At 33.6% G+C, this 22920-nt stretch overlaps 1 protein-coding gene across 1 annotated transcript in view; it reads left to right on the top strand.

Moving 5' to 3' along the window:
• Positions 1 to 22920, top strand: part of DACH2 (dachshund family transcription factor 2) — a 638219-nt gene that overhangs the window by 133540 nt on the left and 481759 nt on the right. The window contains exon 2 of the mRNA XM_060137515.1: positions 13958 to 13996. Within this exon, the coding sequence (XP_059993498.1) occupies positions 13958 to 13996 (39 nt within the window). The remainder of the gene's footprint in view (positions 1 to 13957; positions 13997 to 22920) is intronic.

Below are 22920 nucleotides of genomic sequence, written 5' to 3'. Positions count from 1 at the left end.
AGATGGAAGATAAGAGTGAAACACACGCACACACATCCAAGCTCATGTATTAGAATGGACATTTCTTACTTATACCTTTTTCTGTTTTTTCCCCAGGAAAATAAGATCAACAAATTTTTCATTCTTGATGACCCTATAAAGGTTTAAGGAAAAAGCACACCTTTACATTTTATAGTATCAACAAAATGCATATTTTCACCCTATTGTTTAATAGTTCAGTAGTGTTTTTTATGTGATTGTTATTCTTCCAAAGGCCTGCAGCTAATGTACATTACTTTTGATTTGAATGCATCTCCCTCCTATTCTTTCCTAAGAAGAGATGGAATCTCTTTTTATCCTTTTGGTAATGAAAAATTTTAACAAGCCAATGCTAAATGATTTCCAAAACAAAAAATTTGAACACAGATACATGACCAATAAATAACTTATTCAAAAAACACTTTTACCCCAATGGCATTAAAAGAAGCAAAACTTACATGTTAGCTAATATTTTACTCATACCTTAATATTTATCTTTGAATGATGATCCAGAATGTGCATTATTATTGATGAGCATATTTTGAGTTATAGTATGCACTTTATTATTCTGAGGGACCCTTGAAAAACCCACTATTACAACGTTATTAAGTCAAAACACATATAAAACCTGAAATAATCTTTTGGAAATGAAAAAACAGCTTGTCTTTTTTTTCTGTCCCATCTGGCAATTTGCTAAAATTTGAAAAACTCTTTAAAATGTACCTGCATTTTAAGCATTTTTCAGCAACAATATATAATTTGTAATATTGTGCATAATTTTATTATTTTGTGTGTAGACCTACTGTCTATCTTTTTGTCTTTGTTTTTTTTATGATTTTATTGGAGTATAATTGCTTTACAATGGTGTGATAGTTTCTGCTTTATAACAAAGTGAATCGTTGTTGTTTTAATTGGAGTGTTTAAGGTTACCAGAGGCATATTGCGAATATTACTTAATATTATAGTTCTAAAAAATGTGGTTGAGAGCTTCCCTGGTGGCGCAGTGGTTGAGAGTCCGCCTGCCGATGCAGGGGACACGGGTTCGTGCCCTGGTCCGGGAAGATCCCACATGCCGCGGAGCGGCTGGGCCCGTGAGCCATGGCCGCTGAGCCTGCGCGTCCGGAGCCTGTGCTCCGCAATGGGAGAGGCCGCAACAGTGAGAGGCCCGCGTAACGCTAAAAAAATAAAAAAAATAAAATAAAATAAAATTAAGAAAATTTGGTTGATATCTAAGGATGGTAGTTATTGAAATGATACATTTTTCAGTTTATATATGATTTTTTTCAGTTGAATAATTTTTATTCCATTATTTGATTCCAGTGTTTCAAAAAGAGAACTCCATTGGCTTTCTTGATATTTTATGACAGGATCTCCCTTTCAAGAGATATAATGGTGTTTCAGTGTGTGTAATCATAGCAAGATTATTATTCATTTTGTTAACACTTTTTCTCTCTGCAAAATAAAATTATTTCATAATTAAGTATAGTGTTTAAAGAAGGACTTTATTTGGAAGGTGTCAAGATACCTTGCAAATTGGTGTACTAAGACTTTATAGTTTTTTATTCAGTAGATGCAAACATATTTGCACTATCACAAAAGATATACATTTAATAAACTGCTCATTTTTATAAAATATTCTAAACATAGTGCTCAACTTGCATCATATGACAGAATGATGAATATTTTGACATGAAAATGAAGTTGAAAAGAATACAGAATAAATTATATCTATTTTTCTCCTTTAAGTATTGAGTTAAATATGACAGATTCAAAAGGATTTCTTTTGCAGCATTTAAAAAATAATAGAGACCACCACTCATTTAAAAATTCAGAAATAAGAAAATTAACTTACCAGATGTTACCTTGATGGTTACAATTGTAATAATTATGAAAGGGTAAACAAACATCTGATCCATATTAATAAATCTCTATAATACTTCCAAATGATTATACCTATAGTAAAACATGCTGGGACTATTTCAGAAAAATCCTTGGATTATTCTTGCTTTTCACTAAGCAAATATTCATTGTGTGTTTAATGAGTGTTAATCTTTAGAGCAGTGCTAGATACTTTAGAACAATGCTAGAAACTTAAATATTCAAATAAGGTGTTGAGAGTTTACATAGTCATTATGGCCCAGGGCAAAGATGAATATAAAATTTAGAGCCCATGGTTGCAGTTATACTGTGAGGTATAAATTCAGAGAAAGAGAGCATCGTTATGGCATTAATTTTAATAACGGAAGTTATTAAGTTATATATAGGTGTGTATATATGTATATGTATACACACACACAGAATTGACAGAAAAATGCTGATGGCCAAAAAATAAACTTTAAAAATTTGGCTAGGGGGCTTCCCTGGTGGCACAGTGGTTGAGAATCTGCCTGCTAATGCAGGGGACACGGGTTTGAGCCCTGGTCTGGGAGGATCCCACATTACGCAGGGCAACTAGGCCCGTGAGCCACAGCTACTGAGCCTGCGCGTCTGGAGCCTGTGCTCCGCAGCAAGAGAGGCCGCGATAGTAAGAGGCCCGCGCACCCTGATGAAGTGTGGCCCCCGCTTGCCACAACTAGAGAAAGCCCTCGCACAGAAACAAAGACCCAACACAGCAAAAATAAATAAATAAATTAATAAACTCCTACCCCCAACATCTTCTTTAAAAAAAAAAACAATTGGCTAAAGTCTAAAAGTGATGAATTTTAACCAACATCTTTAAAATAAATTAAAACAAATTTAAGATGGTATAGTAAATAAAATAAAGAAGTTTAAAAGGAGGGTTGTTTTGAAAAAATATTCGTTAAGAGATATACCAATACAACATACGGATAACTTGGGGGAATTCATTTGCAAAGGAAAGAAAAGTCTTAATTCCTTGACATTCCCCCACTTCATTCTAATAATTGTTTCACGTGAAAGGAAAACATACACTTTCATGTTTTCTAAGACACTTAACCTCTCCTTTTTCTAGAGCCTGTGCAAACAGAAGTGCTTATAACTCCAACATGTTACCAACTTACTAAACTTTGAAAAGACAGTGACTCTGAAATAGTGTAGATTTGCCAGTTGCTAAATAGATGATTTTTCAGTACTATATTGTAGTTAGTCTTACATTTAATTGTGATAATACTTGTATTCTAGAAATCATAGTATTAGCTTAGAAGCAGTTCATCAGTATTCGGCAAAAATCCTTTGGTGAGATGGTATGGGCTTGAGACTTGGTGCTTAAATTCTAAGTTTTCTGGCACTTTTGGCTAGTTCAAATATAAGAAAATAAGGCCAGAATCTAGTATATGACACTGATCAATTTTCAACCCAAAGAAAAACTGGTTCTAGGAAAAAAACTATTTGTCAAGCAATTCAGATTGTTTGGAAGTTATTCCTATTTAATAACATAATATTTCCCTAATAAAGTTTTTCTAATAAGACATATATGTTTAGATTATACTTTAAGTATATCAAATAATCTAGGGTTTCAAAGTCAAATTTAACTGCTTTATTTGGAATCAGATTTTCTTGTTTTCTTTTTTTTTTTTGTAAAGGTAGTAATTAAAGAAGAAGTAATTGATTTGGGGCCTCATTTTTCCTTTGTTAAGGTGTTCTTGGTGCTTCAAATAGATTCCACAGAAAATTTTCTGTCTAATAATCATCCTGTTTACAACTGCATAACCTTTAAAAGTTTGCACTAAAATATGATATGGTCAGCATTAAAATATTTTGATCATGTAAAGGATCCTGTTGATATTGTCATGTGACAAGGTGGTGAGGTAAATTTCCCTATGTTGTGACAATGGGCCTTGCCTAACCACAACTTAATCCTAACATTTGAGAAATTGTCAAAACTATATTATAACTGATTTTCAGAAGTCTTCTATGAAGACAGCTTGCTTCTACTTAATTGAAAATATACATGATTGCTTTCACTAGTCTTTTTTTTCCTTTTAGCAAGAGACCAAAATTGGAATTTTAATGATGACAGTTAATTATAAAATTATCTTTTCCCCTGAAAAATAGTTCAGAAAAATCATGTGGTCTAGTATTAAGATTTCATTTCTCTGGATGGACCACATACATGTTTATATGTAGGTTTACATTCTACACACATACTATGTTCAGCAGATGAAATGTTTGAACCACAATAGTATTTAAAGGATATAAAAGGCTATTTGATTAGCAGGCTATTGTTACTTACAAATGAATTTTGTCTCCTACAATTAAAAAAACATTTATCCTTGTGTTGCACATGGTTTTTATTTTGCTTTTTGATGTTAGTACTCAAAGACTATTAAAATAGGACATTAGTTTCTTTCCTATTAAAAGCCTTTAACAAAAATGACGCTTTTAAAAGAAAGTCAAGACTTTGAACACCTTTGAGTTTTTCTCCCATTTCTAAATGCTCTGTAAATTGTGTGTGAAGAATTTAAGACCTGTATGCTTATATTGTGACATTGCTATTGATTTATAAAATTTTTTTGCTGCAGATTGTAATGGGTAAATGGCGAGTGTGAGGTAAGAAGGACATGCTATTTGTAAGCATGGCAAAAAATGTATTGTTTCCTACTAGGAATGCACCTTCAAAAATAACTGGGCGGTCTTTTATTGCCACTTGATGTGACTTTTAGGCGGAAGCAGTCACAGATGCAAAGACATTCTTAAGGATGTGATCACTATAAGACCAGGGGCCTTACAAGTAAGCAGAGTAAAAGACTAAAGATCTCATGTAGGATTGCTACATTGGTTAGAAGAAAAAAAGGGAAGACCTAGTTGCCCTGGAGAGATGAGGAGGCAGTCTGAAATCTCTTGGTTTTCAGTGTGAAGATTGCTACACTTTCTACATGTGGAAGAGAAAGAATGCAGTACTAAGGAGTCTTAAAAAGGGGTGACTATAGAGACACTAGGAGAAGCATGATGTGATGGGTGGAAAAGACCCACAACACATGCTGGGGAGTATTGAATCATTTCTATTAACAATGATTCATATTCATATAACTAACAGAAGGGTAGAGTCCTTTTCTTTCATTCATTCTTTTATTGTTCTTTTCTTTCATTCTTTTAAAATTTTGTTTGAATTGAGAGAGAGACAAAGTGTTAGGAAGAGTTACCTCCAACTACCTGTGACAGTATTGCTGATAAACTTTCAGAAAAAAGAAATGCATGGCTGGTGAAGTTTTATACTTAAGGGGGCATATCTTCTAACAGATGGAGTATACACATAGCTATGTATGAATAAAAAAGATGCTTATGCATTATTTGAGAAGACAGTTATGGGAGTAACCTCTAGTAATTTATAAAGTGAAAAGGGTAAATATACAAAAGGACTAATACAGACAACTTCTGAAAAAGAGAGAAAAAACCCACTTAGTCACTTAAACAAAGAGAATAACCAAAAGAAAATATTAGGTAGTGAAATAGCTAACAGCCTTCATAGGTATTCATTTAGAGCTAATCATAACCCTTGGTGTGAATTTAGCTAAGAGATGTATATTTGAATAAGCTGCCTAGATATCCATATATTGGAAATTTTGTTTGAAGACTTATTGGTGGGCCTGTTTGATTGTGCTAAAATGTTAAAATTGACACCTAAAATACAAGACAGTATCAGAATATTGACTTTCACCAAGGAGAAATAATTATTTTATTTTATTGGGATCAAGTGATAAAGGAAAAAACTTGTATTAAAAAAACCTGAGTGAGGGTCTTCCCTGGTGGCACAGTGGTTGAGAGTCCACCTGCCGATGCAGGGGACATGGGTTCGTGCCCCTGTCTGGGAAGATCCCACATGCTGCGGAGTGGCTGGGCCCGTGAGTCATGGCCGCTGAGCCTGCGCGTCCGGAGCCTGTGCTCCGCAACGGGAGAGGCCACAACAGTGAGAGGCCCGCGTACCACCCCACACACAAAAAAAACCTGAGTGAGATGATACAGAACACTTTTGAGACAACAGAAAACTAACTCTAGAATGTGTGGAATAATACTTAGGGAAGGAAATTTCAGTTGGAGGAAATTTTCTGTAATTCATAATTCATGGCATTGCAACAAGATAAAAAGTATTAAAATCAGATAATATAAAAAATTCAAACTATGTTCATAAAGATTATAGTAGTATACATAAAAATCTGGGGAAAAATGAACATAATAAAGAAATAAAGATTAATTTTAATTTCCACTAAAAAGCAATATATCATTGCATCAAAGATTTGATATAAGACCTGGAAAAATGAGCTTGCTCTTGACATTTACATTTGAAATAAATACCATCACCTCAAATACTTTTTATCAAACATGTGTCTTCTAAAGACTTTAATCGTGTTTTATAATGTTAGAGCTGATTTTGTTATCAAGGAGGTGTTAAGTACTTAGGTTTTGTTGTTCTCAAAGAATCACAGCGTAGTGAGAGACACACATATGACTGAGTGCTATGACACAGGCAAGCACAAAGTGTTATGTGAGCAGAGGGGAAGGAACCATTGTTAGTTTATGTGTTTAAAAAATGTGAAAAAAAAAGAGGCAACCAGGGTTAATGTTAAGATCAGCATATTATTTGACCTCATTTTACTATTAGAAAGGAATAGGGGAACTTATTCAGAGCAGAGGGACAGAAAGTTTCACAGCCCTTTTATTCTTTTTTTTTTCTTTTTTTTTTTTTTTTTGCGGTACGTGGGCCTCTCACTGTTGCGGCCTCTCCCGTTGCGGAGCAAGGCTCCGGACGCGCAGGCTCAGCGGCCATGGTTCACGGGCCCAGCCGCTTCGCAGCATGTAGGATCTTCCCGGACGGGGGCACGAACCCGTGTCCCCTGCATCGGCAGGTGGACTCTCAACCACTGTGCCACCAGGGAAGACCCTCACTCAGGTTTTTTTAATACAAGTTTTTTCCTTTATCACTTGATCCCAATAAAATAAAATAATTATTTCTCCTTGGTGAAAGTCAATATTCTGATACTGTCTTGTATTTTAGGTGTCAATTTTAACATTTTAGCACAATCAAACAGGCCCACCAATAAGTCTTCAAACAAAATTTCCAATATATGGATATCTAGGCAGCTTATTCAAATATACATCTCTTAGCTAAATTCACACCAAGGGTTATGATTAGCTCTAAATGAATACCTATGAAGGCTGTTAGCTATTTCACTACCTAATATTTTCTTTTGGTTATTCTCTTTGTTTAAGTGACTAAGTGGGTTTTTTCTCTCCTTTTCAGAAGTTTTCTGTATTAGTCCTTTTGTTGCCTGCATCGGCAGGTGGACTCTCAACCACTGCGCCACCAGGGAAGCCCTTCACAGCCCTTTTAAATGTTCGTTTTCACCACTTTGTCTTAGAGGCTTTGTGTACATGGTCTTATTTTTAGACACTACAAGGAGATATCCATTAGTTATGGTTCTTGCTTTTAGTTGTTTGCATTTTAAATGATAAAACCAGCAGATACTGATGGGGTTAGGTAATGTTGAATATATCAATAAATAGATGAAAATGTACATACTGTTATGTCTTTTCACTTTTATTGTAGGTGGAGGAAGTGGGATGGTAGACAGCAGTTAGTGGGAGTGGTGTGTTTTTCTCTGTAGCAAACTATGTCTTTCATTTTCTATGTTTCTAGGAATTTTCCAATGAGGAAGTCCCAGATAAAACTAACTGCCTAAAGGAGAAATGAAAATAACAGTGACTTCCTTGATGAATGACAGCTTATTTTTACCTGCATGCAGGGTTATAGGAAAGACCTAAAATTCTACAGGATAGATGATGAGATTGCAACATTCCTATAACCCCACTTAGAATGTTATGTTTAGTTCTGGTTACCATATTTTTAAAAAAGATGTAGCATTTGAAAAGAGGAGTTAGACTGACCTTAGAACTACCAGGTATTAACTGTGAAGACAGGATAGAACCCTGAATTTCTGTAACCTTTAAAGAGCAAAGGTTGAAGAAGATTTAATTGAAAATAAACTCACTTCAATATACGTATAGATAGAGATGTATAAATTTCAATCGAAGTGAAACTTGCTTCTGTACTTCTCAGGTTTTCAAGTCAGTTTTTCTGTAGCATGCAAACAGAGCAATGCTCTACTGATTTCCTTTGTGAAGTAAAATGTCTGAAGAATTTTCATTCAATACTTTTCTGAAACATAGAAAGGATATGACCTTTAGTTCAATACCACTGACAGATATTGCGATAACTATATATGAATCAAGAAAAAGTATGTCTCAGGAGTGGCAACTAAGTTACAATAGCTACTAATTTCTCAGAGAAATTTTAATTTAATCTACCTGTATTTTAGTTAAGTTGTCGGCAACTCGGAAATCAGAGAACCATAGAGTCTTTGAGCTATGATAGGCCGGAGAGGTCAATTTATCCAGCCCTGGTTTTACAAATAAGGATACTGGGATCTAGAAAAGGGAAGTCATTTGCTCGTGGTCACACATCCGGTTGCATCGTTGATACTAATACCCAAGTCTCCTTATGTCTTGTTCAGTGTTCTTTCTGTTGACACTATTGCTTACAGAATAGGTTGTTTGAAAATTCATTCATAACTTGGTTTCATAGAACTTGGAAAATCAATTTTCATGGAATCAGTCATAAGCTCAGAGTTCTCCTTTGTTCCATTCTATACTTTGTTTCCATGTTAATTTAAGCTTTAAGTCATATTAATGCTAGCTTTAGACTCTCTGTTGCACATGTCCATTCCTTTTTATTCTCATCTCTACCTGGTTATCTCATGCGGAGGACATTGCAGTAATCTTCTGCCTGATCTCACCTCCAGACACTCTTGTAGCAATTCATTCTGCCTATCCTGTCAGTTTCAACTTCCTAAAGCATTGTTATCCTCTTTCTTTGTTTTCCAAAACCTATCTATTCCTCTAGGCCCCAATCAAACGTCATCTCTTTCATAATGACTTCACTTACCACTCTAGGTATAAGTGATGGCTTCAACTAAATTCTTATAGCTATTAGTTTATACCACCATGCATTCAACTTTCATTCATCTGATATTTTTAAATGCCTACTCTACACCAGGAAATCATGTGGCATTTATCACTCACAGACTTTCAATGTAACAATTTGTGACTATGATATGTCTTTCGTTTCAGATCGTAATATTCTTGATATCAGGGATCATGCTTGAATATCTTTGTATTCTCCATAGCCTATAGCAAAGAGGCTTTTGTGCATAGTTGATGATCAGTAAGTATTTGTAGATAAATATTGAACTAAGAAAGTGCTATCATAGGGTAAGGAGATAAATGCGGCCTCTGTGGGATCAGTACGAAAAAACAATTATAAGTATGTTTGAAGAGCTTCCCTTAACCCTTAAAGAAGTTGGTTCTTTACATATCATGAAAGTGATCAAGCGAAAAAAGTATCAAGAAAAAGGGGTATTTCATTCATATTCAGATAGATAAATATTGTCAACAACAGGAAGTGGAAGAACACTGAATCAAATTAAAAACCCTTCAGTCTCAGTTTCTACATATATAAAAGTGGGAAAGTGTTTCAAACCCACTTTTGCTCACAGAATAGTTTTACTCCTTTAGTTAATGATGAGAAAAATGCTCTGTTAACTGTAAAACTATGTAACAATAAGGTCTTATTATTTAACATGAGATTTTGGATACCAAAAGGAGCTACATCAAAAGGTAATCATTTGTAATGTTGAGTATCTGCCTCTGATGTCTTAATTGGTGAGGAACATGCTTTTTATTTTATTTTATCTTATCCTATTTTATCTTATCTTACTTAATGGTGGTAGAGTGGTCCTTGTCAGAGATTAAATCAAGGGATGAATGTAAAGAATTTAACAGACTTTGAAATAAGTAATCTTCTTCATTCCCACTCCCACCTCTTAGTATTACTTTGAGAGCATGTCCAGGCCGAGATTCCTTTGCTCTGACCCTGCTTGATTGTCTTTATCTGCAGCTAGACTAAACCAGATAGGATTACCAGAATGATCAACTGGCAAATGAACTCATTTTGTTAGAAACAGCTTAGCTGAGTTCTGCTTACAGAACTGTTAGTGTTTCACATCGAATTTAAGCTTCACTAAACAAATAAGCCAAATGTTAGAAAAAATTAAGGTATAATTAAAATAAATTTTAGAATATTCTTTCTCTCTTGAATAACTTTATAATGACTCTATACTTTTCACCCATCAATAATTCAGAATATTTGATGCCATGAACTAAATTTGGGCTCATGATATTTCTGATCAACTTTACCTAATCAGTGAAAGTTCACTCATTCTAAAACACCCCAGCTATCCTTATATAAATTAAGCCCCATCATCAATGATGTAAATCAGTGTAGCATAGAAGAAATAGGTTCTTAAAATATATTTTATTAGAATAAGCTTTAAGACTCTGTACAGTGATGGATTTAAATGAGTAAATTGTCCCTTCACATAGCCAATGTTCAGTTCATTGACAAATTTTTACTGAGTGCCTAGTCTATGAACAAGAAACCTAAACTCATTCTTCAATGGAGATTGCATTTCAAAAGGAAAATAGATCTAAGACATGTAAATAAATAAAATATTTACACATTACTATAAATGTTATGAAGGAAACACCATCTTAATCAGCAGTTAACAGTTGGAGGCTGCGACAAAGTTCTCTCCACAGGCAGCATACAATTTAGAAGTAGGACAATTTACTATCATCTCAGTGTGTTATCAAACCATCAAAACCAAAGTTAACTAAAAGCTGATAAAGCAGTGTTTGCATCCAATGTCTCAGGGGCTTTAATGTACATCTACCATAAATGTTTGGTTTGGTTTCTAGAACATTTACTTAGTGTTTTATCTGAGCCATTCTGAACATACTATAGAAATACATAACCATCAACCAGAAGACATGAAATATAACTAGGTAACAGGGTTTAAAAAGTCCCTTACAAAAGGCTGGCTAGAACGCCCATATGGATCAACAGACAAGATTCAAGGGGTCACTCATGGTGTCTTTAGCCAAACCTACAAACAAGGAGAAAAATTTCCAACAGAAATATTGTGAACAAATATGCCACAACAATAAATAATTTAAAATTTATGAAGGCTTTGAAGGATTTTAATGCTAAAATTTTATACAGTAGAAATGATTTCAGATAGTTTATCTAATAATTAAAGTTCATTTATGTGACTGATATTTACAATATATATGTATTGAAACCCCCTTCTTACAAACAAAAATTTTAAAATGCTGTAAGCTCATTTATCTTTACTATCAACCCATCCCGTATGTAATTTTCCCTTTTTTTTTTTACTTTAGACTGTGTCTTTAAATCACACTGACATTTAAAGAGTCAAGCTCATGCACCAAAGTATTTCAGAAGAAACATATTTAGTATGACCAAGGTTTTTGTTATTCTCAAATAGTTCTAGGAAAAATAAATTTCTGAAAGGAGGAAAATAGTTTTATTTTTCAGGTTCTTGAATCGGAAGATCATGCCTTTAGAGACTTAAGTGATCAAGAGGTTGTTTGGATACCCTCTGGAAACTTAAATAAGCCTAAAATATCCAGGCCTCTTTCAGTTCCTTTTGCTTTTGAAATACATTCTTGTCAAAGAATTTCCAGGATCTCTAAAGAGATTAAACAGGTTTATAAAAGCTGCTGTAGAGCAAGAGTTGACATATAAAATGAATAAAATTATTAGTTAAGAGTGAGGGAAGCTCCCCAAAACCTCCAACACTGAAAATGCAAAAGTTAACATGATTTAATCATGTCTCCAGAAAGAAACTAAAAAAATTTTACCAACACGTATTTACTGGTCATTTATCCCCTACAGATGAAGTTAGGGGTAGGGGCAGGGCATTGCTTGACTTGTGTCCTATTTATTTATCATATTTGTTCCCAAATCAACATTTTGTTTATTGTATTGGGCAAGGAAAATACATTACATGACTAAAAGATATTATCTGTATGAGGAACAGCTAAAGCCTAATTTAGTAGTCCCCAAAGTATGGTCATATATGCCAGGTTAACAGGTGACTCCCATTTAAAAACCTGAGACATTTTTCCAGCTTTATCGAGGTAACTGGCAAATCAAATTTGTGTATTTTTGAGGTGTACAATCATTTTACATATATCAAGGCATAGGAAACGTTTTATTGATCTTTTGGAATTTTAAATATATGGTTACTATTCTGATTGAACAATACTGCTTCTGAACAAATTCAGAAATATAGAAGTCACGTTTTATTTTGAATGTCAAAAATAAAGTATATGTATTTAACATGTGGTCCCTAAAGTCCTAGAATTATAGCTAGTGTTAGGCAGTATTGTAAAATGCATTCTCACATTTGACAAGACAAATGAGAAATTTTCAAAAGTCAAGGTAAACTCCTAATTTTCTAAGAAATTTTAAGATCCTTAATAAAAGGACAGTTAACTCATGGATGTTTATATATTTATTGTATAATTCTAACAAGAATGTTTCAGTATTTGGTAATTTCAAAATCTATGCTTAAATAATCTATGAAGCTCAAGCTATAGAAGGCTTAAAGTATTTTTTAACTTAGTATGATTATGTACATACGGTGACAGTCAAAAAAGTTCTGTTGTCTTCAGGAAATTTTATAGTTAAAAAAAGAGGATCTCTGGTAAAAGGGAAAAAGTCCTCCAATATAAAGCCCATTGGATTAAGGAAGTATGCATTATCATTGACTTGGTATGTATGAGTATATTCTACTTTAAGAAAATGTAATTTCAAAACAGGTTGTGTGAGTGAACTATAAAGCAAAATCAAATAGTTCTGACAATCAAGTGACAAAAACACAAGAGTAGGTGAAAAAATGCTCACCTTCCTTCACTGCCACCTCCTTTCCCCCGCAACCCCAGATACATGTTTGCATCTGTGGGTTTTTTTAAAAATGTTTCCATAGGCCTTTAAGCAGGGAAGCAGTTGCCTTTCTAAAACAAATAAACAAACAAACACCTGAAAGGAGTCTTTTAACAAAATGGCTATTAGAAGAAGAGATTATGAAGGGGGTGATGAACTAACCATACATATTTGTAGTGGACATTAGAAGGAAGTTCCTGTTTCTATACTACTAAGAAGTACAATAAGGCTCAAAATAGCCAAATTACACTACTTATAGTTTTTTTGTATCTTTCATTTTAAATTTCATTGTTCTTTATTAAAGGGTTTAGGAACACCGGGAAATATTATACTACTGGAAAGAATGGTTGTTTTGTTAACTAAGATAATTATGTGGGCTTTTTATTGATCTCTTATGTATGTGTTTAACTTATTTTGTGCAGATGTGTGTATGACTATGTATGTGTGTTTGTGTCTGAGTGTGTGTGTGTGTGTGTGCATGTGTAACCCTTTTGGGGAAGATGTAAGATAGTTCAGTATTGCTTCAGAAATCAGTATATAGTGAGCTGTGTGATTAATGGCTCCATATTTAGGAAATTAAGGCATAACATTGATATTGGCTTACTTTCATCATCCTGTTGGCCGAATAAAATGAGAAAAAAAACTAGAAGGGATTTTCTTTCCCTAAAAAGTGTTGGAATACTCAATGGGATGGGAAGGAAGGCTCTTGAAAGAAAGGGGAAAGACAAAATACTGCTGAATCTGTTTTTGGAACTGTTACGACCCAAGGCCATTTTCTTCAACAGAAATTTACAACCATATTTCCTTGCCTTCATGTATAGAAAAGCCCTAAACTACATGACGTTTCACATTATTCTTTACTCAATGGGGATTAGACCAGAAATGTAATAACATTATTCATATATTTAAAACACTATCTAATAGCAATTCAGGCTTTCCTACCTTCTTTGTGCTCTTCCCTGCTGGTGTTTCATTGTGTGTAACCTATCTAAAATTTCTGAAGAATTTAAGATTTTTTGTGAAATATAATAAAGACTTGATTAATTGGAAGCTACTAACCAGAACTCTCAATTAACCAGTTTTATTTATTTATTTTTTGCTACACTCTCCTTTTAGAAGGAAGAGGCAAATGACAAGAAAACAAGCTGTTAACAGGTATTTATGTATTTATTTTTTAAAAATCAACTTCCTGGGAATGTCCTGGAGTCTGTACAGATTCAGCCCAACTTCAGTAATTTTATTCCCTGTACTATACTTACTAAGGTAGGAAAGTAGAGCCATTTAAAATTTTCAGCAGCAAATATTGAATCTTGCTTAATCTTTAGTTAATAATAAGAAAAATGAAATCCAAATAGCTAATTAGAACCTGTCTATCCATTTGAGGGTTCTAGTTAATTGGGGTCTTCACGGTTTCACTATTGCCAGTTAGTGATCATTCATATGTATTAACTGGGAGTGAATCTCAGGAACGCGTAGTTGGGAGATGACTTCCAGCCACAGAGAGCAACTCCTTCCCTGTGAACTAAAGCAGAAGCTGGAGAAAGGCTGCAAAGTTGATGGGGGTTGAGTAAGGGTCACTGACATAAAAATCATGACAACTATGTAAAATAATGGGAAAGTAATTCACCTGCCCCATGGCTCTGAAATGCTTAGGAAGGTACATTCACTTTTGCAGGGCAGCACAGGCTATTAAGTGTGCTACAGCAATAATGGCAAAAAAACCCCAAAAACCCAGGCCTTCTAATCTTCTGGAATTTTTCTAAGCATTAAGCACAGATATATATTGTAGGCATGCTACTAGTTCTAAAATATTTGAAATTATTTTTTCTCTAAAAATACATTTTAAAAATATTTGGAAGTCTAAGATTTATGCTTGAAACTTCCTAAAATATCTATGACAATTTCAGTTAAATTGCAATCAGAGACACCATACTGCTCCAGACTTCATACCTTTTAGGTTGTAATGGGAACAAAGAATGGGCAGTTAACTCAGAGGCGCAAGGGAGAAGGAGGGCAACCCATGATTCTAAAGTACAGTTTGATATTGACTGCCACACACCCTTCTCAGGTTAAATCACCCTATGGTGACTTTACCCCCTTCCTTCAGGGCTGCTCATGATGCATGTTTTATCTGTATTTTTCTACAAGAAAAATGTCATAGGGTTGTTAGAGAGATGGGGACCATACCATGTGATTTATCCTGGGTTTACAACATAGAAAATGAAAATCATCATGGTGATATTTATAATATCTGGGGCATTTTCTGTACTAAATATTACTGTCAAATATCATGCACACTAAATAATACCCAAGTGACCTGAAGCAGTGGATGTGCCTCCTTAAGTGCTAAACTTATTTTTAAACTGTGACTTCAATGCTGATGGAGACTAGAACCCACTAGATTTCATTAATGAATGATTTTAACTGAAAAAGTTTAAGTGGATTGAGTTTTGAGATTAGGTTTGAGATATTGAAAGTAAGTGCTTTGATTTTATACGGATGCAATTGAATTCAGGCATTGAAATTGACTTTTTTTTAGTAAAATGATATGTAAATGAATGTCAACTTCTTGTTTTTAATTAAGCATAACAGTAGTTTATAACTGTATATATTTATTTCTAGATTAGTCAGAACACACATTACATATGCATATATATATATATATATATGTAATGAGTTTTTACACTAACTGTAATCTGAGAAAAACTGTGAAATGTTTTTGAAAGTATGTGTGCTGACACTCAAATAAACTACAGGGAAACAGGAGAGTTGCAAACTCTAATGCCTACTGAGACAAGGGTGGTAGCATAAATGAAAGGCCATAAGCAATAGGGAGTGGTGGGGACTATGGTGACCTAGAGAGCATATATTCTTTCCAAAGATGGCAGCTATTACTCAGCTCAGCTGATTGCTACCAGGTGGGAATGCAGGCCCACTGTTGTTAAGATTTGACTTTTTAAGAGAAACTGGGAATCCAGATTTTTATATGAAATTCTCCAATTCTTAAATGTTGGTAACTAACTCAATAAAAAGCAACACTATGCAGGCAAAGCAAAACCCATCTGTGGTCTGGATCTAGCACATGGGCTATCAGTTTGCGACCTCTGCTTTAAACTGTAAGTCCTCTAGGTACTGCGGTTTAGAAAATCACAGTATGTTATAAATGCACACAAAGATCTTGATGATGGAAAATTCAAGTAAAGTAAATAAATAATAAGTGGAGTGCTTGTAAATAATTCTCCTGATACTCAAAATGGTGGTTATGCACCTTGTGATTTTTTTCTTACTACATGGAAATAGCCAAGATATTTTTCCCTTAATGTGGTTTGAAAACTAAGATAAAATTATGAATTTTTCATTTTCATATTTATCAGTGCAATGCAGTACGAAAGATAATTTCTTCTATGTCCAAAAGAGAATATTTAAGTTAGGCTCCGTCATATAACATAATTAAGGCTACTACTTAAATCCCAATTTATGGTGCTTTAATAGGAAGAAAGCCATGTATATAACATGTGTTGTTTTATTTTAAATTGGCTTGCCTTTAAACAAATTCCCTATTTTATCTGGTGAAATTCCTTTGTTTTTACAAATGATTAAAGTAAGAAATAAAAGAAATGTAAGTAGTTAGCACAACAAAACTTCATTTGAACTTTTGATAGGCATTGGCAAAGATAAAACAAAAGCTGGTCATCTGAGATTTTATTGAGGTAACTGTTTGACTGATCTGAGACTTTGCTTGTTTGTCTGTCCTGCCCTGGACCTTAGCACATAATCCCACTGTGCTACAGTGCTTTTGACATCTGTATGCCCCTTTCATCACTGGCAATCCAAAAGAATATTTGTCTAAAAAGGAAACAATTAAATTCCAACCTCTCTAGCAAAAAAAAAGTAAACCAGAAAAAAAAAAACCACTGCTAAACCTGCTTTAATGACCCCCATGATCTGTACCACAAATCCTTAGTTAGGATGGTAAGTTAATATTGTCATTTTTGTTGAGAAACGTTTATCAGAGGACTTAAGAAAAAGAGAAAAGTAAAAATGAAAGAGAAAGAAAAGAATTCACAATCTCAAATCCTAAATTAACTAAAAAAAACCCACCCCTCATTTGTTGACATACTATTCTACTTGTAGATTTAACACAAAAAACATATGAAAGATGATAAATTGTTGGACAACTGGTCAACACATATGACAATGTGCAAAATAGCTGATGTTTTACTTAAATAAAATTTGGGTGGACAGTGCTACCCTTTCTAGATCATCAGATAGTTTTGACCACAGGTAATCTTTTGTGTGATAGGGATGAACTACGTTTAAATGTATTAATTAATTAAAACCATTCCCTAAAAACTCTAACAAGTGGAGATTCTTAGTTAATTGGCTAGTCCTGAAAGATACAGAATCTAAGAAATAAGTGACTTTTTGACCAATGTAGACATATAAATAAGGTTATTCAGGATAAATTTTGATGAACTAGTACTTTTTATAATATCTAACATTTTTTGAACATGATATCCCTGGTGTTTTCCATGTGTTAGTTCATTTAATCATCATAACAGCCCTATAAGGCAGGTGCTATTATTGTGATTCTTGTTTTATGGATGATGACATTGAGGTACAGAGAAAGTTAAGTGATTTATCTAAGGCCACACAGCCTACAAATACCAGAGCCAGCATTTGAATCAAGGCCATTTGAGTTCAAAGCTCATATACTTTGGATTAACATATTTTATAACCTGACAACTGGAATCAGACTAATTACCAAAACACGTAATTTCATTATATTTTTATATATACATATACATTATATGTATATGTATATATATACTTTTTCTGACTTATCAAAAATGACATTTTTATTCTGAAATCAATTTTGGTAACATCACTTTGGTAGTGTGTAAAGTTAGCAACATTAATTATAAAATAGTTCAAATAGAAAGAGCAGGAAATAATGAGAGATACCTGTGGACCAATAATCAGGTCTACATTCTGCTACATTTGATTCAGAGCTCAATTGAAAAAATTACAGATACAGATGTTTCTGTAAAGCATTAGTGATATGAGTAACACTAATATTCTTTCTATTATACTTCACTCTTCATTGGAAGTAACCACTACTTTAAAATTGGTGTGTATCATTGCTATGTTTTTAAATTTTATGTGTATTTATACGTAAATAATATGCAGCATTGATTTTTGTGTTTTTAAAATGTACCTAAGTGGTTTGGTATTATAGTATCATTTTGTAATTGTTTTCGCATTATGTTTTTGAGATTTATCTGTGTTGATACATGTAGTTCTAGTTCATTTTTAAAAATTGTCCACTATATTCTTTCATTCTATGAGTATACCACAGTTTGATTATTTTTTACTGTACTGATGAACACTTAGGTTGTTTCTAATTTTTGTTGTAATGGGAATCATGTTTTCTTGTGCCCCTGTGGGAAAATTTCTCTGGTGTATAAGCCAGAAGTGAAATTGTTGAGCTGTGGGCTATGCACATCTTCAACTTAATAGTTACTGCCAAATTGCTCTCTAAAGCTGTTCTGATTTACCCTCCCACTACCATTTTATGAGAGCTCCTATTTCCCAAGATTCTTGCAAATGTAGTAGGTATTTTTAACAAAAATTTCTTTGAAGAAAAAATAATTCTTTTTCATTGATTCTCTTTCATGATTATACACTACAGACGAAGCGTTGATTCTGATCACAGTGTACATGACGATGTTTACTGATACTATATATTTGTGTCATTATTTTTCATTTAAAACAATATGCAGTTCAGATAAGCATAAGGATACTATGTAAAATTTGTAAAGTTTTTTCCAGGTTTCAAAGCACTTTCCCATAAAGCCTCATTTGATGAGGTATTGTGGTATAGCAGGAAGAGCTCTGGAGAACGAGTCAGAAGTTCATGGCCTGAAAACAACCCTGCAAATCACTCTGACTTGGGACCTCAGTTGCTGCATCTGTAAAATTAGGATGTTGGACTAAGCTATCTCTTAGAGACATACTATAACCTTTGATCTATGATACATATTGCCCCCTTTCCTTGAAGCTGTAATTTACTTATTGTGCATAAAACATAAAGACAAAATTGAATTTTATCAATTTGTGAAACTGTTGTAACACCCTCTCACTTAGTTAAGATCATGAGTTTATCCTGTTTATCTTTGTGTTTCTCTTAATTCAAGGACAATTGGGGGTGGGGGTGGGAAAGAAGATGGGAGCAGGAGCTCAGCATTATAAGGACTAGTCAGTGGCAACACACCATCTTGAATTAATCTTCAATGTTCCACACTCTGAAGCATTACATTGCAAATGCTGAAAATACAATGAAAGTTCAAGCACTATTTTTTTGTGGCTTTGTGTTTCTTTTCAAGCTCTTTTTATGCATTTCAGATTCAGAGAAAAGAATATTCAGTATTTTCATCTCACTTAAGATTTGATTCTAACAGTGCTTTTTTGGTGCTGCACATAGCTACTTAAAGTAGAGGGAGAACTCAGGTTGACTGTTCTGTATTTCTTTTTGGATGGGGGAGGATAAGTAATTGATTTTGTGTTTGGAGAGACTTTTCATTAGAAAGATCTGGATCTTTAACCTGAGGCTTAACAAAGAGCTTTCAGGCTTTCTTAGATTCTATGTGTACTGGAAAGAACACTCAGTTAGAAACCTATCTAATATTGTAAGAGATTAAAGTATAAAAGGGAGAGAGTTGAAACTGATTTTATTTAACCTCCCAGAATTGAAAATATACCACACTCACAAACACTCACACATTCACACACACAAGTATATCCTATCTCAAGCACAGAATACCTATTATTTTCAATGACTTTTAAAAAGGAAACTCTGTTTATCTATGAGAATATTGAACATAGTTATGTTTTTAGTGAAGCTTCTACTTATGGAAGGTAGCAACTCTGGCAAGCAGAGTCTAAATCAGTTAATCTCTGATGATGAAGACATTTTTGGGGGCCTCTCTTTTTTTCTGAATAGTCCTGGGAAAAAATGTTTGACTACGGCCTTCCTAGGAAGTGAGTTGACCTCCTACAGAGATTCAACATCAGATATTACAAGAAAACTGTGGTTCACACACTTTGTTCAGATGATCTCCAGATTAATACAATTCACGTGTATCCCTCATTGTCCAAATGTGACACTAAGCCTAGAGAATCCCACATAAGTTGCTTTTGAGTGTTTTTACCCACTTTGACGTATTTGTGAACTGACTGTGGGGCCCATATCTAAGAACTTCCATTCCTATTTTTGCTAATTGGCATCTTGCTTTACAGTTTAAGCATACTCTGAAAACCATTATTTTGCTCATTGTGTTACTTCCACTAGTTCAATGAAGAGGAACTTGTGCCAAGTTAATCTAGACTATTTTTGCCCTGATCTTACTTATCCTTTGTGGGGATTTAATCAGGTTATCTAACTTCTTCAATAAGCACTAAATAAATCACTCAAAACACAAGATATTCCAAAGTCTTTCAGCTAGTTTCTGTAGGTCAGAGCATTTTTAAGACAGCACATCTTGGATATAATCACAAAGTAGCTGATAAGACTGTTGGGAAATTACTACTCTACTTTTAAAAAGAATAAAAATCATGGTTCTGAGTATTTATTAAAAAACAGGAAAGGAGGAAATGTAAGCATTGCTGTTTTGCCTTTTCATCTGCATTTCTAAAAAGTATTATTTGCAGTTGAGATATTAACAATCTTTATTTACAAAACCGTTTGCTGTTTTTCTATGTACTACTCCTTATTGAGTGCAGACGCTTTTGTTAGCTTGAACGAATCCTTGGCAAACAACATTTATGTTTTATCCACAAAACATCAAAATCATGGACACTGTTGTCTTTACCACTGTCTCCAAGAATACCCAGGTGCTTTGCCACTGATGGCATTTAGATAATAATACTATAATATTAATATGGAAAGATTCCTTTTTGCTTTTATTGAAAACCCAGTTTGAACCTTGAGCAAGTCATTTACATGATGTTTCCTTGGGATTACCTACATTCTTGTCCACTCTGACCTTGTAATTTTGCTCACAGTTGGAAATGTAATGCAGAGTGACTAAGATAATGTTGTTTACACGCACTTTAAGTGGAGTGACATTATAGTCAAGCAAGTGTCACATCACCCAAAGTGAAGGAAGACTTAATTACCATAATCCCGTGAATACTAAAATTTCTTGGCTATGTGTAGCATAATAATGCAATGTTCTGCATGTTCCATTTAATAATGTGAAGGTGCAATACATTAGGTTTCAGGTTGTGTGTCTCTTTAATATAAAGGAAAAGAAAGTGAATTATAGAAGGAAAACGGCCTTTTGTAAGTAGGATACTTGTCTGAATGTTCAGGTGAAGTTGATCCTTTCTTTGAAACTTAGAAGAGTTGCCTAGTGATGTGAAAATAAAGGGACTGCTAAAATATCCATAAATCTAGACACCAGTGAGTAGAGTGACAGACCATGAATTTCTCTGGAGGGTGCAGGGTAGATTTAACTAAATGACTGAGACAGGATAAAGAGGAAAGGTTGATAACCACCTATTATTGTGCAATGGGGAACATATCATTAATTTACAAAGAGAGTGGTGACATTTTTAAAAAATTGTATAGCCCTATTCTTAAAAGTTTGTCAGTGTAACTAATTAGTTGCTAAAATGGAGTTGATTCTAAGACCCAGTATGAATGCATTTGAAAAGACAGTGCATTGTCCCTAAATTGGGAGGGTTTGTAATACATCTTGATGAATGCTACAAAATAATGTTCAGAAATGGGACTATTATGCCAAAATGGCCGTTCTTTGGTTTGTAATCCTTGAAGGAGTTATGTTCCATGGCAACGTGCTCAACAGTCCTGCATACATGTGAAGTGCCTTAAAGACGTGTCCTGCTTTCTGTTTTTGATAACACCGAGTTTTCAATACAAAGAATAAACTTACTCAAAGCGTTCAACTCCTCCCAGCATATTAGGACTACAAAGATCTGCTGTTACTTGGGATTATTATTGGGAATTTTTGTTTTTTAACTAATTGTAATGTTCAAAAGGGGGCAAGTACAAAATGATTCAGCCACAAAATGTAAAACATTATTTTAATAAATCCATTAGAAAACTAAGATGTAAAAACTGTATGTAGCTCAATCAACAGATTCATGTAAGTTGGTGTCTCATAAATCATGATATAAACTGATATATCATCTGATATATAGCGTTCTAGACTTTTTAAAAAATATTTAAAAGATGTTAAAACATATAAAATATTGAAGCCTATTAATAATAGCAGTTGTGCTTTGATTTATTGCAATTAGAAGAGTTTAAAGCATTTTAAACTGATTTATCGTTACCAAATATTCTCCCTGTGACAATATTTTAATTTAAATATATAAACAAAGTTATTCTTTGATTTTTATTTGATGAAAATCAAATAACTTGGATGTTTTCATTTAAAATGGCTAATTCTAACCAAATAGTATATTTCTACAATACAATTAGTCAGTAGAGCTGTATGCTTATACTGCTTTAAAATGAAATTAGCCTAAATAACAAATATAGCTATTTTATATTCTTTATGCTGCAAAAGTTTTACAAATACCCATTAAATTACATATTGATGTATCTAACATATTACGTATAAAGAAGTTAGTAGTTTTTATTTTTTAATCATGGATTACTTCAGGCAATAAAGCACCCACTGTATTCAGAACATTATATGAAGGGATTTGGGACATCTGTCTGAGGCAGCCCATTAAAAAATTGTATATACATATTTTACTTTTTGGTTGCATTAACTCAAATTGTGCTTTCCTTAATTCGTTTGTCCAGCTCTTCCTCTTCAAAAATCACTGCTTGTGATTTTTGGGACTAAGTTGGACTCCTATTCATGTAGAGATAAAGCAGTTTTTAATTAAGTTGGGCTTGGCACAAAAATGGTTAGAGGCAATGGTTTTTTTTTTATTTTTAATGAAGTTTTTGTTTTAGAACAGTTTTAGATTTACAGAAAAATTGAAAAGGTAGAGAGACTTCCCATGCACCCTGTGTCCAGTTTCCTAATTGTTGTTAATAT

This window comes from Lagenorhynchus albirostris, chromosome X (genome assembly GCF_949774975.1).
Source record: "Lagenorhynchus albirostris chromosome X, mLagAlb1.1, whole genome shotgun sequence".
In the NCBI taxonomy this organism is placed as follows: Eukaryota; Metazoa; Chordata; class Mammalia; order Artiodactyla; family Delphinidae; genus Lagenorhynchus; species Lagenorhynchus albirostris.
This window is presented reverse-complemented; position numbering and strand designations above follow the sequence as displayed.